Source organism: Littorina saxatilis, unplaced genomic scaffold (genome assembly GCF_037325665.1).
Source record: "Littorina saxatilis isolate snail1 unplaced genomic scaffold, US_GU_Lsax_2.0 scaffold_573, whole genome shotgun sequence".
Lineage (NCBI taxonomy): Eukaryota > Metazoa > Mollusca > Gastropoda > Littorinimorpha > Littorinidae > Littorina > Littorina saxatilis.
The window spans coordinates 50,413-63,214 of NW_027126123.1; the positions used below are offsets into that span (position 1 = coordinate 50,413).

The 12,802-nt window shown below is 41.6% G+C and overlaps 1 protein-coding gene across 2 annotated transcripts in view; it reads right to left on the reverse strand.

The window, feature by feature from the left end:
• LOC138954567 (sialic acid-binding Ig-like lectin 10) overlaps window positions 1–12,802 on the reverse strand; it is a 46,223-nt gene that overhangs the window by 13,180 nt on the left and 20,241 nt on the right. The window contains exon 8 of one of the 2 annotated variants that reach the window (XM_070326380.1): window positions 3,304–3,863. The exons of the other annotated variant lie outside the window; for it this stretch is intronic. Coding sequence (XP_070182481.1) covers window positions 3,790–3,863 — 74 coding nt within the window. The 3' untranslated portion in view covers window positions 3,304–3,789. Of the gene's footprint in view, window positions 1–3,303; window positions 3,864–12,802 lie in introns of those variants that run through there. 2 annotated transcript variants of the gene reach the window in all.

Genomic DNA, 12,802 nt, shown 5'->3' on the forward strand with positions numbered 1-12,802 from the left:
TTTCAAACGGATGGGCCGAGACGGGTGCTATCAAGCTTGTGAGACGTACGGTTCGCATGCTACACGGTCGGTTTGTGGTCAGTTTCGGGCGGTCCGTCTCAAACGTACTGGCGAATCTGATCGTGTATCTTGGCATCAATGATCAAAGCAGACGACGCTTACGTCACGAATCTGTGCGTACACCACGTAATAACTAGGTTAATTTATGCACTCGCGTGAACAAGAAACTGTCGAGCTTCACAGATGTCGTCGTTGGGTAGTTTTCACGCCGTGGATCGTGTAACTCTGCATTTGCGCCACCGCAACTTTTTATCGCTTCACGCCGACGAAGAGGCAAGCTGCGAGGTAGGTCTCTCGAATGATAAATTAAATTGTTAGAATGCTAGGCACTCAGCATGTTCTCAAGTGTTGCATTTCACTAACTTATATCCTTAGCTATATTTCTGTATATATTTTTTTATGCTTTGATGGCCCTGGTGATCGTGACGATCTGTTTTCTTCTCGTTTCCCCATGTTTTGGGCATATTTTCAGTTTCTGCGTCAAATGCAACAAAACGGAGATTACTGGTTAATCTTGGACATGTTCACTGATAACTTTAATGTTTTATGAATCTCCACGTGTAGTTTCTCTGTATATAGTTCCATATATACTTTGCAAGAAGCAGATAAAAACAGAGTGTCAACAACTCTCTGTAATTCGCCACCGCATCAATTCAATGTTAGATGTAACTCGCCACCGCATTTTTTGTTATTCGCCACCGCACTACGCAAATTGTTATTTTCAAACGCATCAACATCGTGGAGGCATTTAAACCTTTATTTTTGTCACAAAACTGACAGCAATTGATAGGAGCATTTTAACTTTAGTGCTGCAAGTTTTAAACTCAGGGGCGTGGCGTGATGTTGCCTATGCAAAGGATTTCAAGGCACCATGAGTTGACAAATCAAACTGTAGTATTTCTTCTTCTTCTTCTTCTTCTTCTTCTTCTTCTTCTTCTTCTTCTTCTTCTTCTTCTGTATGAAAAGTATGCTTATCTGTACTTGAGTGTATAACCCACATGTACTGGAATGTGCTTATATATATGACCCCCCCAAACAAATCCCTGGGACTGTGAGATTCAAGAGGTTTAGGGTATGATGACATCAATAGGAAATATAACAGTGCTTACCCGTAAGAGTGAAAAAAAATACTATATTTACAAGTGGGAAATGCATCGATGACTGCTAGTGATGACGCAGATTACGCAGCAAAATAAAGACACATCAGAACATGAAGACCAACGTTTTCACCAATGAGATTTCACTTTTAGGAAGGCACGCTGATGAAAAGTTTGTCCTCATGTTCTCTTATGCATTCATTTACATTCGGAAGATTGACTACACATACAAGAATGTACAAAAACGTTCCGCATGGTTTGAACATTACTTAGTGTAAGGCGACGAATGGCAGGATGGATAGCGTACTGCCCCTATGATCCGCTTGATTTCCTTGGCCGCGGGTTCAATCCCTTGCCGGTGTCACGGCGTGAGTTTACACTGTCCTGAGTTTACGCAGTGGCCCCAATGCGCGTGCGTCGAAATATGCGTCACTTCCGCCATCGTGAATTTGCCGAACTCGAAGCCGGTTGTTTTCACTTTGAGTAAGGAAGGTGTCAATCACGTTTTTAGTGATCATAACCCACACGATGGAACAGTTCGCTGATCAGATGCTTTCTTTGAAACATTTTCTCCGAAATCCCACGCACCGAGGCAGAAACAAAATACAAACAAAAATAAAACTCACGACGCTGTAGGCGTCGTGAATTTGGTCAGGAAGTGACGTATATTTCGACGCATGCGCATTGGGGCCACAGCGTAAACTCAGGACAGTGTAACTGAACTCACGCCGTGACACCGGGACAGTTCATAAAGCGAATTTGGGTTTACGCTATGCATTAAAAGCTTGTCGTCAGTGGTTTTCTTCCGGGTCCTACCAGTTTGTTTTCCTCCACCATTTCAAAACTGTAAATTAATTCCGCCCATCTGCAAAAATTAAAAAAAAAATCTTTCCAAATTCTGATTTCCTAATAGCAGCTTTAATCCTTCGTACCACATGGTGAGTGTGTGTTGTACGATTGTCACCATGTGAGCGTACGTGTCAAATCAATATTTTCAATTGGAAGTGACAGAATCACTGAACTCTTCAACATATTATGCAATTCATTAGACAGTTGCGGTGGCGAATAACATCCAAGACGTGAAATTGCGGTGGCGAATTACACCAAGCATCGGTGGCGTATAACATGAAGTCTAATTGTTTGTGTTTTCTTTTGCCGCGTGCGTCACCCAAAGACAAAATTGTGCAACAGCATTCATCAAGAATACAAAGGACATGTTTAGCTCACAGGATATCATCACTGGAATGCATCAACTAGTGCTGTTTCGTTGAAGTTACGAGGGAAGGGACAAATCGTACAATTTCAGCTACAATTCCAGCAGAAATCGGACTTCAGAACTGCCGAAACCTGACATTTCGACTAAAAAAGCACGTACCTTAGACCTTGAGTATATACTTCTTTAAAATGTACTAATGAAGAATCTAGATGATGCCTGAAAGTCCTACAAATTTTCATTTTCTGTGAGAGACCTATCTTGCAGCGTGCTACTTCGTCCGCGTAATGCACTGAAAAAGTTGCGGTGGCGCAAATGCAGAGTTACACGATCCACGGCGTGGTTTTGGGTTTGTTTTACTACCATAGGTGGATTTTTGAACTGTAAATGCACTCAGCTGCAACGAAAACGCAAAACGAAGGCTGTGAGCTGCACTGTGCCTTTAACAAGGGTAATAAGTGAAGAATCTTATGAGTGAGAAAAGGAAAGTAAAAAGACTTTGGGGAGGCAGAAATAGAGAAGAAACAAGAAAAAGATCCTAATTAGGTTCACGGCATCGAGAGTGATGCGACCTTCTCTCAAAAATTAGTAGAGAAGGCTCCCCCATCCACCGGGGGACGCGCCTCTACGCCAATTAGGGGGCGCGAGGCCCCAAGCCTGTGCCTCCAAAAGACACATGCATTGGTTGTGAGGAGAGAGATAACACTGAACTGAACTAAACTGACTTTAAAATTTATTTTTTTACAGTCATTGAGATATCAGGCTTGGTCTTTCTTACTACCTATTCTAACATCAGCTAAAAAAAAAAAGTTATCACACAAAATAGAAAACAAGTCGCGTAAGGCGAAAATACAACATTTAGTCAAGTAGCTGTCGAACTCACAGAATGAAACTGAACGCAATGCAATTTTGCAGCAAGACCGTATATGTGGAGGTATTCAATCAACATCAAAACGGAGTCTCTTCTCATGTTGAACTCGTGTTTATTCGTTCTACCTTTACCGGACCAACCTGTAAAGATTATAATAGAATAATAAGTACTACGAACTACAATGATATATTTGAGCATGCAAAGTACTACCAACATTACCAAAAGCAGTTTCAAGTTTTCTCCCTAAAAAGAGAATACAATCAACCAAAAAAGTACAATAGATCAAGGAATCATGGTAAATCAACAAGTAAACCTTGACTACGTGAACAACAAACTAAAAATAGGTAACCGCATGGATTACACACACACACAATGTCAAACATAGAAAACAGACACAATATTGTAAAGGTGAGAGTAATTAAAATGAGAAAACATAACTAAGAATGACGTACAACTAGCATTACTGCAAACATGCTAACAAACACCAAGAAAACAACCTCGTTTGCAGTTATCTTCTTGAAATCAAAAGCAAGATTATCCCACACACCTCAGGACAATTTCCTCTCGGTCACGGTCGACATCTCATGTGTGAACAGCTCGCTCAGGCTGCACCATGATCTGACTGTAAACAAATAGCTTGTCTAATCAGTGAACTTATTCCCCAAACACAAGCACAATGTCCAATCAGAAGGGAAAAGAGTATTTATTATCATCATCGCCTGTGTGTATACCTAAACATTTTAATCGGTTCCGCCTCCTAACTGAGCGTGATAAGGAGAAGGGGGAAGGAACGAAGGACAAGGGGAGAGGAAGGAAGGGAAGGGAAGGGGGGATACTCTTGAACAATTAATCAGCTACTGCGCGGTACATTCCGAGGTAACTGTCAAGACTCTGGCGCGGGTCTGCGATGTTGGTCTTTCCCGGTCTGTACTTCACTGTGAAGTTGTAGCTCTGTAGTCTAAGTACCCATCGTTCAATCCTTGCTGATGGCTTGGATCTCTTGGAATATATGAATTCCAGGGGTCGATGGTCAGTGATCAGTTCAAACTTGACTCCGTACACGTACTGATGGAACTTCTCACATGCCCAGAGTAGGCGAGTAGGCCCAGAGCTTCTTTCTCTGTCTGTGAGTATCTTCTTTCAACATCCGACAGGCTTCTGCTTGCATAGCTGATCACGCGGTCTTCTCCATTCTGACGTTGAATGAGAACTGCGCCCAGGGCTACTGGTCCTGCATCAGCTACAATGCGAGTTTCTGCTTGCGTGTCAAAGTACCCTAACGTGACTGCTTCAGCGAGATCTGCTTTCAGAGTACAGAACGCTTCTTCTTCGTCTTTTCCCCATCTGAAAGTAACTCCTTGTCTTGTCAGCTTTCTCAAAGTTTCTGCTTTGGCTGCAAGATTTCTGATGAACTTTGCATTGAAATTCACCAGGCCCAGAAAACTTCTCACTTCTGCTGCGGTTTCTGGTCTTCTTGCGTTCTTGACGTCTTCCACCTTGGACGGTGCTGGGCTGACTCCTTTCTCATTCAGGACAAAACCCATGTACTCAATCTCCTTCATCCTGAAGACGCATTTCTGTGCGTTCAAAGTCAGTCCACTCTTCTCCAACTTATCGAGGACTTTCTCAAGTCTTTGGTCATGTTCTTCCATGTTCTTGCCGTGAACGATGATATCGTCTGTCATGTTCCTAGCTCCTTCACAATCTTGCAGAACTTGCTGAATCGTAAACTGATACAATTCTGGAGCTGAGCAGATGCCAAAATTCAAACGTCTGTATCTATACAGTCCGTTGTGCGATGCGAAAGTTGTGATTCCTCTGGATTCTTCGTCTAGTTCCAGCTGATGGAATCCCCACTTCAGGTCTAACTTTGTGAACACTGTGCTACCGTTCATCTCAATGAGCGTCTCTTCTACTGTCGGCATGGGATAGCGTTGTCGTTCTACTGCTTCATTTGCTCGTCTCATATCTACGCATAGACGAATCTCTCCGTTGGGCTTTGGGACTACAACAATGGGACTGACCCAGGGTGTTGGTCCATCCACCTTCTCATTGATCTCCGCCGCTTCTAGCTCAGCAATCTTCTCCTCTACCTTAGAACGAAGACTGAAAGGAATACGGCGTGGCGACTGTGCGACTGGTTTGACATCTTTCTTGACGTACACGTGTACTTGGTGATCTTTCAGTTTGCCTAGACCCTCGTACAGCTTGGGATGTCTCTTCTCACAATGATCAATGTTCACACTGTTCATTGTGATGGGTTTCTCCGGTGGCAAACCTATGTGCAGAATGTTCAGTGCTTTCGCTGTTTTCACCCCTAACAGCGACTCTCCATCTCCATCAAGTACTTCTACTTCTGCAACGACCTTGTTGTCTCCGACTCTCAATTCTGCTGTAAACTTGCCCTTCAGCTTCAACGGTTCCTTCAAGCGTAAACGTACAGCTTCTTGTATGACTGTTCTTTATTAAAGAATAAAACGTTCTTCTGTTTCAGCCACTTCCATGTGTTGAATGAAATGATGTTGCAGCTTGCGCCAGAATCTACCATGAAGTTGAGATCAGTACCTCCGACGTTCACTGTAACTCTGGTTGACGACTTGTTTTTTCCGACAATGAAAACTTCTTCACTATCATCTTCATAGTCTTCTTCTAGACTCTTCACATTTCCTCTTGCCTTCTGTTTCTTTGTTCTGCAGCAACGTGCATAATGTCCTTTCTTGTGACAAGGTTTACATTCCTTCCCTCTTGCAGGACACTTTGGGTCACGTGCTAAGTGTGTAGTCAGACCACAATTGAAACAAGCTCTCTCTTCTTGCTTATCTGACTGTCTTGGACGATCAAACTGTGTAGGCTTCTTCTGAAAGGTTGACTGCTGACCTCTGTATCTCTGACCTTGATGACCAGGGCTGTGGCGATGGACTGCATGTGCCGACTCTGACTTTACATGTCCTGTCATCTGTCTAGCCTGCTTCTGTGCTGCTTCATGAGCTCTTGCTGTGTCTGCTAGCGTTTTCAAAGTTAGTTCTTTCTTATCGAGTAACTTCACTCGTAGCTTCAAACTTTTACATCCATGAATAACTTTATCTCTCACGTTCTCGTCTAGCTTATCATCAAATCCACAGTTCTTTGCTTGCTGTCTTAGATGTGTGATAAACTGATCTACTGTTTCACTTTCTTCTTGGCTCATAGATCTGAACACATGTCTTTCGTATGATTCATTCATTTGCGGTGCAAACTTCTCATCTAGAGCTTCAAGTGTCTGAGTATAGTTCTTGTTTTTAGAATCAGGAACTGTCTCAAAGACATCTTGTACAAATTTCCATACCTGCTGTGTGTAGCAACAACGCTTTCTTCTGTTCATCTGGAGTCTCCCCTCTTGCTCCCAAATAAACTTGAAAACCTCTTTTCCATCTCTTCCATTCCTGTCCTACCTTGGAACTATCTCCATTAGGGTCAAAAGATGCAATAGCTGGAACATATTAAGTTGTAGTTGAGCCATGTTCTGTCCAGAATTCACTGTATTCTGTGCACTCCCTTCCTTTTCTTCAAAGAATGACGGGTCAAAGTTAAACAATGAGGTGTCAAAACCCATCTGTCACTGATGACACAATCTGTTCTTCTTCTAGAACACATGACGTCTACACTGACGTAATAGTCTACCCACTTGCTTCTGAGACTTCCGAGACTGTCTGGAAACTTCTACTGCTTCTACAGGTTGACCGAAACTATCGTCCTCACGCGTGGCTGATGACGTAACGAACTCATCAATTTTCATGTGGGATCACCAAACTGCATTCAAAACTATTGAACTCACAGTCTTTTGGTCAATCCACTGGTTGAAAAGTTTTTCTCGTCGCCAAATTGTAATAGTGGGTTGTGTGGGTGACTGAGTGTAGTGGAGCAGGCATGGCAGGACACATTCATTTGCGCAGACACTTCATTAACACTGTCTCTTGCTGCCATATTGTATTGCCTCTCTCTCGATTACATCAAAACGTCTAATTACATGAATCAATGCTTACAATCAATATTCTACTAAAATGTACTGTAATACACAGACACTACAGGAGGGTCTGCATCTCGTACAGCTGCTGCATATGATTTACTGTCACCATCGCCTAAAAACCCTGTGTACTGCAGACCGTATAACTGCTGAGAACGCCGGAAAATAACTTCAGCCCCAACTGGTTCCATAGACCCTGCTGATCCCTCATGGTTCTTCTCACACTTCAGAATATGTGATGCTGCTCTTTCCATTCTTGAAATTCTGCTGGAGTTCTTTTCTTCTTCTGCTTGGCACACGAATCGCAGTGGTTTGCCATAACATGTGTGTCGATCACTTTACTGTTCTTGCCATTCACAGTCAGGGCAGTGACTACGCCGTTCTTACTTTGGAAACCACGGCGCTGCCAGCTACCATCACAGGAAAAAGTGAGAGTATTTCCCTGTGTAGCAGACACTTCTTGAGCAGCTTGTTCTTTAGAAGCTGTTGCCACAGATTATGTTGCTCTTGTTATTTGTTTCTTGGTTGGTACCAGCTTTTTGTGTGTGGAGGAGGAGGCATATTCATGTTACCCAAAAACGTCTTTCCTTGGGTATGATTTCTGCCTATTGCAAACATTGCTGTTGGGAATCGCCTATTCACTTCATAAGTCCTCCCACACTTCTTAGAGGTATTGAAAGACAAACTGTGACCACACTGACAATAAAAAACAAACTTGGAAGCTTGTGATGTTCGTTGTTCAGTAACATGTGACAGTCTTTTGTTTTGACCTAGAGGTCTAGAACAGTCAGGACACAGGAGCGACTGGATGAACTGAATTAGTAACTCTGCATCAATGAACCTGAAACCTGTCAATTCTTGGTCAAAATCGAAGTCTTCCTCAGCTTCCTGGGTTTTCTTTTGAAGTTTTGACGAAGATGCAGTTGGCTGGCTGGGTTGCTCATCGTCAGTATTCGCCTTCTCACTTCGTACGAACACTCGGCCTCGATCCACACTTTCACCACTGCAGCTATCGTTGTTGTTATCCTCAACAGTTTTTTCAGCACTCACTGTACCTTCACTTTCGACCTTCCGATACTTATTGCCACAAAAATGCCTTTGCTTTCGTCGATAACTTGCTATTTTCTTCCCCCTGGTTGAATGAAAACAGCAGAATACACTTTCAAAATCGCTTGCGTTGAGCCAACAACAGCCATGTGGTTCAGCGCAGGCGATTCAAGACGAGCGCTGTGATTGGCTGAAAACCCACATTCCTTTGAGAGTTGCTTCCCCTCGACCAATGAAAACGCTTCTTATACCAGTATTTGGCCTTTTTTCGAAGCAGACGCTTTTTCTGAAGACGATCCGTTTGCTGTTTACAGCTTGTTAATACGACAAGTAGAAGTCAAGGTACGAGCCCCAGAAGTCAGTGCATATATAATTAGGTCTTTGTTTACATGTTTAGCAGCCTGGTAGGGTAATTATTATCACAAATAACAACATGTTTGTCATTTTATTTGAAAAATGGATGGCACAGTGTGGTAAAGTAATGAATGTAGATTACATTTCCACGACAAACCAAAAACAGTAACTTTAGTTAAAAATTGCTAAAAATTAGGGTAGAATCCTTAAAAATGACGGAGAACGTTGAATTGTGATAACAGATTAGAGTGGGTATAAAAATTGAATGTTATGGTAGACCAGGAAGTGTTATAATCACTTTTGATTTTGGATCCATGTTGGCTCAGGGGTATCACAAACAGAATTTACTGTAGCGCGCCCAGACCGGTTTTCCGGGTATATCCTTTCTGATGAAAGATGAAAGATAAAACGTGTAGTTTGAATTTAAATCACAGGGCCTAGCACATTGTGAATGTAACGAAAATAACTCATGATAGATTTAGTCAGTCACCCAAAGACCTCTTGGGTCAACCCGACGGGGTTGGGGTTGCCACCACACTTTTTTTGACAGATTTTAACAATAGAATTCTAAATTTAGAGTTCTAGGGCTATTCGTTATACCGCTTTTGAGAAAAACGTGGTTTTGTGTGCGTAATTTCCTTCTTTTGGCTTACTATTCCCGTTTAGAGGGTTGGGTTGATTAAGCGGACATAGAAGTTGAACCGCTTGTCTGACATTCTTTAACGGCATATCATTGGAAAGGTAAGGTAATCATACAGATTTTAACGTCAATTAAAATGACGTCACATTGTTCTTGTGTATGTAGTGATGACGTATTTTTGTTTTTTTCAAAATATCCTTATCAGCAAAGTCCGCCGCTTTGGGTGTTTCATTTAAATCATTTGAAAATATGCAAGACATAAAATACAACTATACAGTTTTAATTGGAAGTAAGTAAAACATAATATAGTGCATCTAGGGAAAGGGCCTCTAATATGGACCACTATTTGTTTCACGCTGCTAACTAGCTTGTTTTCTTGCAAAGCAGTTTCATTTTGTGTTTGATAGCTGTTCTCTCTTTCGTAAATCTTGAAGTCTAATTAGAGAGAATTAGCTTTTGCAGTCATTTACTAAAGATCAAATACAGAACAATTCACTACTGGTCCATGCTAGGGGCCTGGGCGCTTAATATGGACCAGTGATAAGACCTTCGAGAATCACTGTAAAATAAACCGTTTACTTCAAAATAACATGATACAACTTGCAACTTACCATGCAAGTCAGACTACTTGAAATATGCTTCAGATGTACAGGTTTGTGTTCGACGAGAACTTTATTTGAAACACAAGAGAAAACTTTAAAACAAAAATCAAAAACAGAGAGAAAATAATTGAAATTATCAACTTTCACGTAAAGAAGACTGTATAATTTTTATAAGTCTCAAGGGCTAGTTATAGGTCATTTTCAGCAAGCATCGCCATCCTTTATCTTTTCTTTTCTTCTATTTGTTGAAGGTGGTCCATATTAGGGGACACCAGAGATAGAAGCTCGGGGCCAACACTGCTAAAGTGTAGCGAATACAGCTGTCCTATAATGCAATTTTTGTGTGTTTATAGCTTTGTCTTTAGAGAACAAAATAGTCCATTTTAAGCGTCAAATTTAGAGTGAACGAAAAGTGTGAACAAAAACAAAAGGGAGAAAAAACTAACTGTTTTGTGCGTTGTGCGTCCGCAACTTTTTCGACATGTGCAAGTTATCAAGAGAGGATACATGCAGCAAATGAAACAGTTCTGAGCGCCCTAGCACCGTTAGTTTGTCAGAACGAAAGGTGGTCCATTTTAAGAGCCAGTCCATATTAGAGCCTCAGAAAGGAATTGAAGTCATTGGGTTTTTTTAATGTTTATTTTTGTGTATTCTCTTTTTGTGGAGTTTTTTTAATTCTCTTTTTGTGCAGTTTTTTAAATTTTTTTTTACATGTATATGCTGTACATTACAGGACATCACCTAAACAAGGGGACAAAAACATAAAACAGAAACACACTTGGACAATTACAACACACATGGGTTGGGTGGGTGGTGGTCGCAGTATCGCAGTATCAAAAGTATGTACAAAAAGTAACCTAAGGGTTACATCAAAACATGCATATACAAACGCCAATCTTTGTAACATTTATCTAATGTATTATTCATAACTGCGTTATACTTTTCACAAATAAATCTTTGCTTAAAGGCAGAGTAAGCCTCCCGTAAACCATCACAGATACGGTCAGGCTTTTACACACAGTACAAACACCCTTTCATTTAAACACTCACCGAACGGGAACATCCTAGGTGCCCTACGTAAAGAGCGAGCAATTTTCAAAGAATTAATTTTGCGGAGAGAGTGTCAGAGACAATCAGACCCTGGTGCGTTTTGGCGCTAGATCTAACTTTTAAAATCTAAATAATAAATTGACATCTTGTTACACAAACATTCTTAAATCATTAAAGAATTCTTTTTTCATCAAGACAAGATCAGGGGAGTTATGCATGAGTGACGTCTAAACGTTTAGGCGGCGTGCAAACAACGAGTGCCGCCAACCGCGATTTACACGGTATGCACGGGTGGCGACTACACGCTTGTACCACCGAAACTGGCGACTAAATTTAGACGTGCTCCGGAGGTCGTCTAAATGGTTTACACGCCGACTTCAGTGAACAGAATGGCCATTTTCATGGTTTTCCGCCATGAAAGTCGACGAATTTTTTCGCCGTAATCGTTTTTAGACAGAACCCAATAGTTGGAAGTGCTGGACTAAAAAATTTTAAAATTTAAAAAAAAATTTTTTTTTGTTTTGTTGCGAGATTCACTTCCCTTGTCATATTATTTTAGAACCAACACCGATAAGATTAGCGAAGACATCTTTGATTCGTTTCAGAGCAAAGTAGCACTGACCCATATTTCACTGGTGCCGTTTTTGACTCTCAGCTTTTACGCGACAGGCACCCTCTTGCTCGTTTCATCTTTTGCGCCTTCATTTCTCCACGCTCTCCGTCCCACTGACCCATATTTCACTGCTCTCCGTCTCTGAATAGTCGAACTCCCCGTGCGAGGAAGCGGGAGGATGTTATCGAATGACCCTAGCGCATGCGCAAAGGAAGGAATTCCTCGTTATAAAAATAGATTGACTGGTGACCTTGCTTTACACGGCAACTTGAAAGTCGGCGGTCTGGTCGTCACCCGTGCATACCGACTGAGCGCCTGCGGTAGGCGGCGACTTTCAAGTCATGACTTCGTTGAAGTCGGCGTGTACTTTCGACGTCACTCATACATAACACCCCAGTACAATTCGAAGTTTTGAAAGTTTGAAAAAAGAAAAGCCCGGAAGCAGGGTCACGCAAGGTCGTGGTTCTCGTAGCAGACGACGGTTTATACGTATCGCCAGTTCCTTTGAACAGTCAAAAGCCATCGCTAGAGTTCTTGTGAACCACAGCCGTTTGTTTCGTGCATAGTCAGAGGTACTTAATAACGTGCTATTGCAGATAAGCTCACAGCGAGTCGCATTCAAATTACTAACTGACGACTACATTGTGAAAAATGGAAACTTGATCACACGGGTTCACGATGGCTCAGGGGTAAGATAAACCACGCAAAAAAAAATTCTTTGAAAATTGCTCGCTCTTTACGGAGGGCACCTAGAATGTTCCCGTTTGGTGAGCGTTCAAATGGAAGGGTGTTTGTACTGTGTGTAAAAGCCTGACAGTATCAAATTATAAACCAATTTTTCTCTGATAAGTTTTGAACAGCTTGGATTACACCTTCATATAATAGTTTTTTCATAATCGTCATGCAGTCAGTGTGTGCAGAAGCAGTTCTATGAAAATCAGTGGATAGCGAGTCTAAAAATAATACTGTGAGTGACGACAGTTTTTATGGTTTTCTGTGGCACATTTACACGAGTATACATAATTAGGAAGGGTGGGAGCTGAAGGGGAGTGTCATCAGACACAGGCTCTTAGAACAACATAGATGAAACCAACACCAAAGACGCCAAAAGTCTACTTCTTTTAGCTATATATTACTCATCTCCAAAAAAAAAACAGCCCTGAAATAAAGTGTCTTCAGTACAATGTGCCGTCTTACAGGCACACTAATGATCACATCAAAACAGTTTAGCTCATCATATTAGATTTGACCA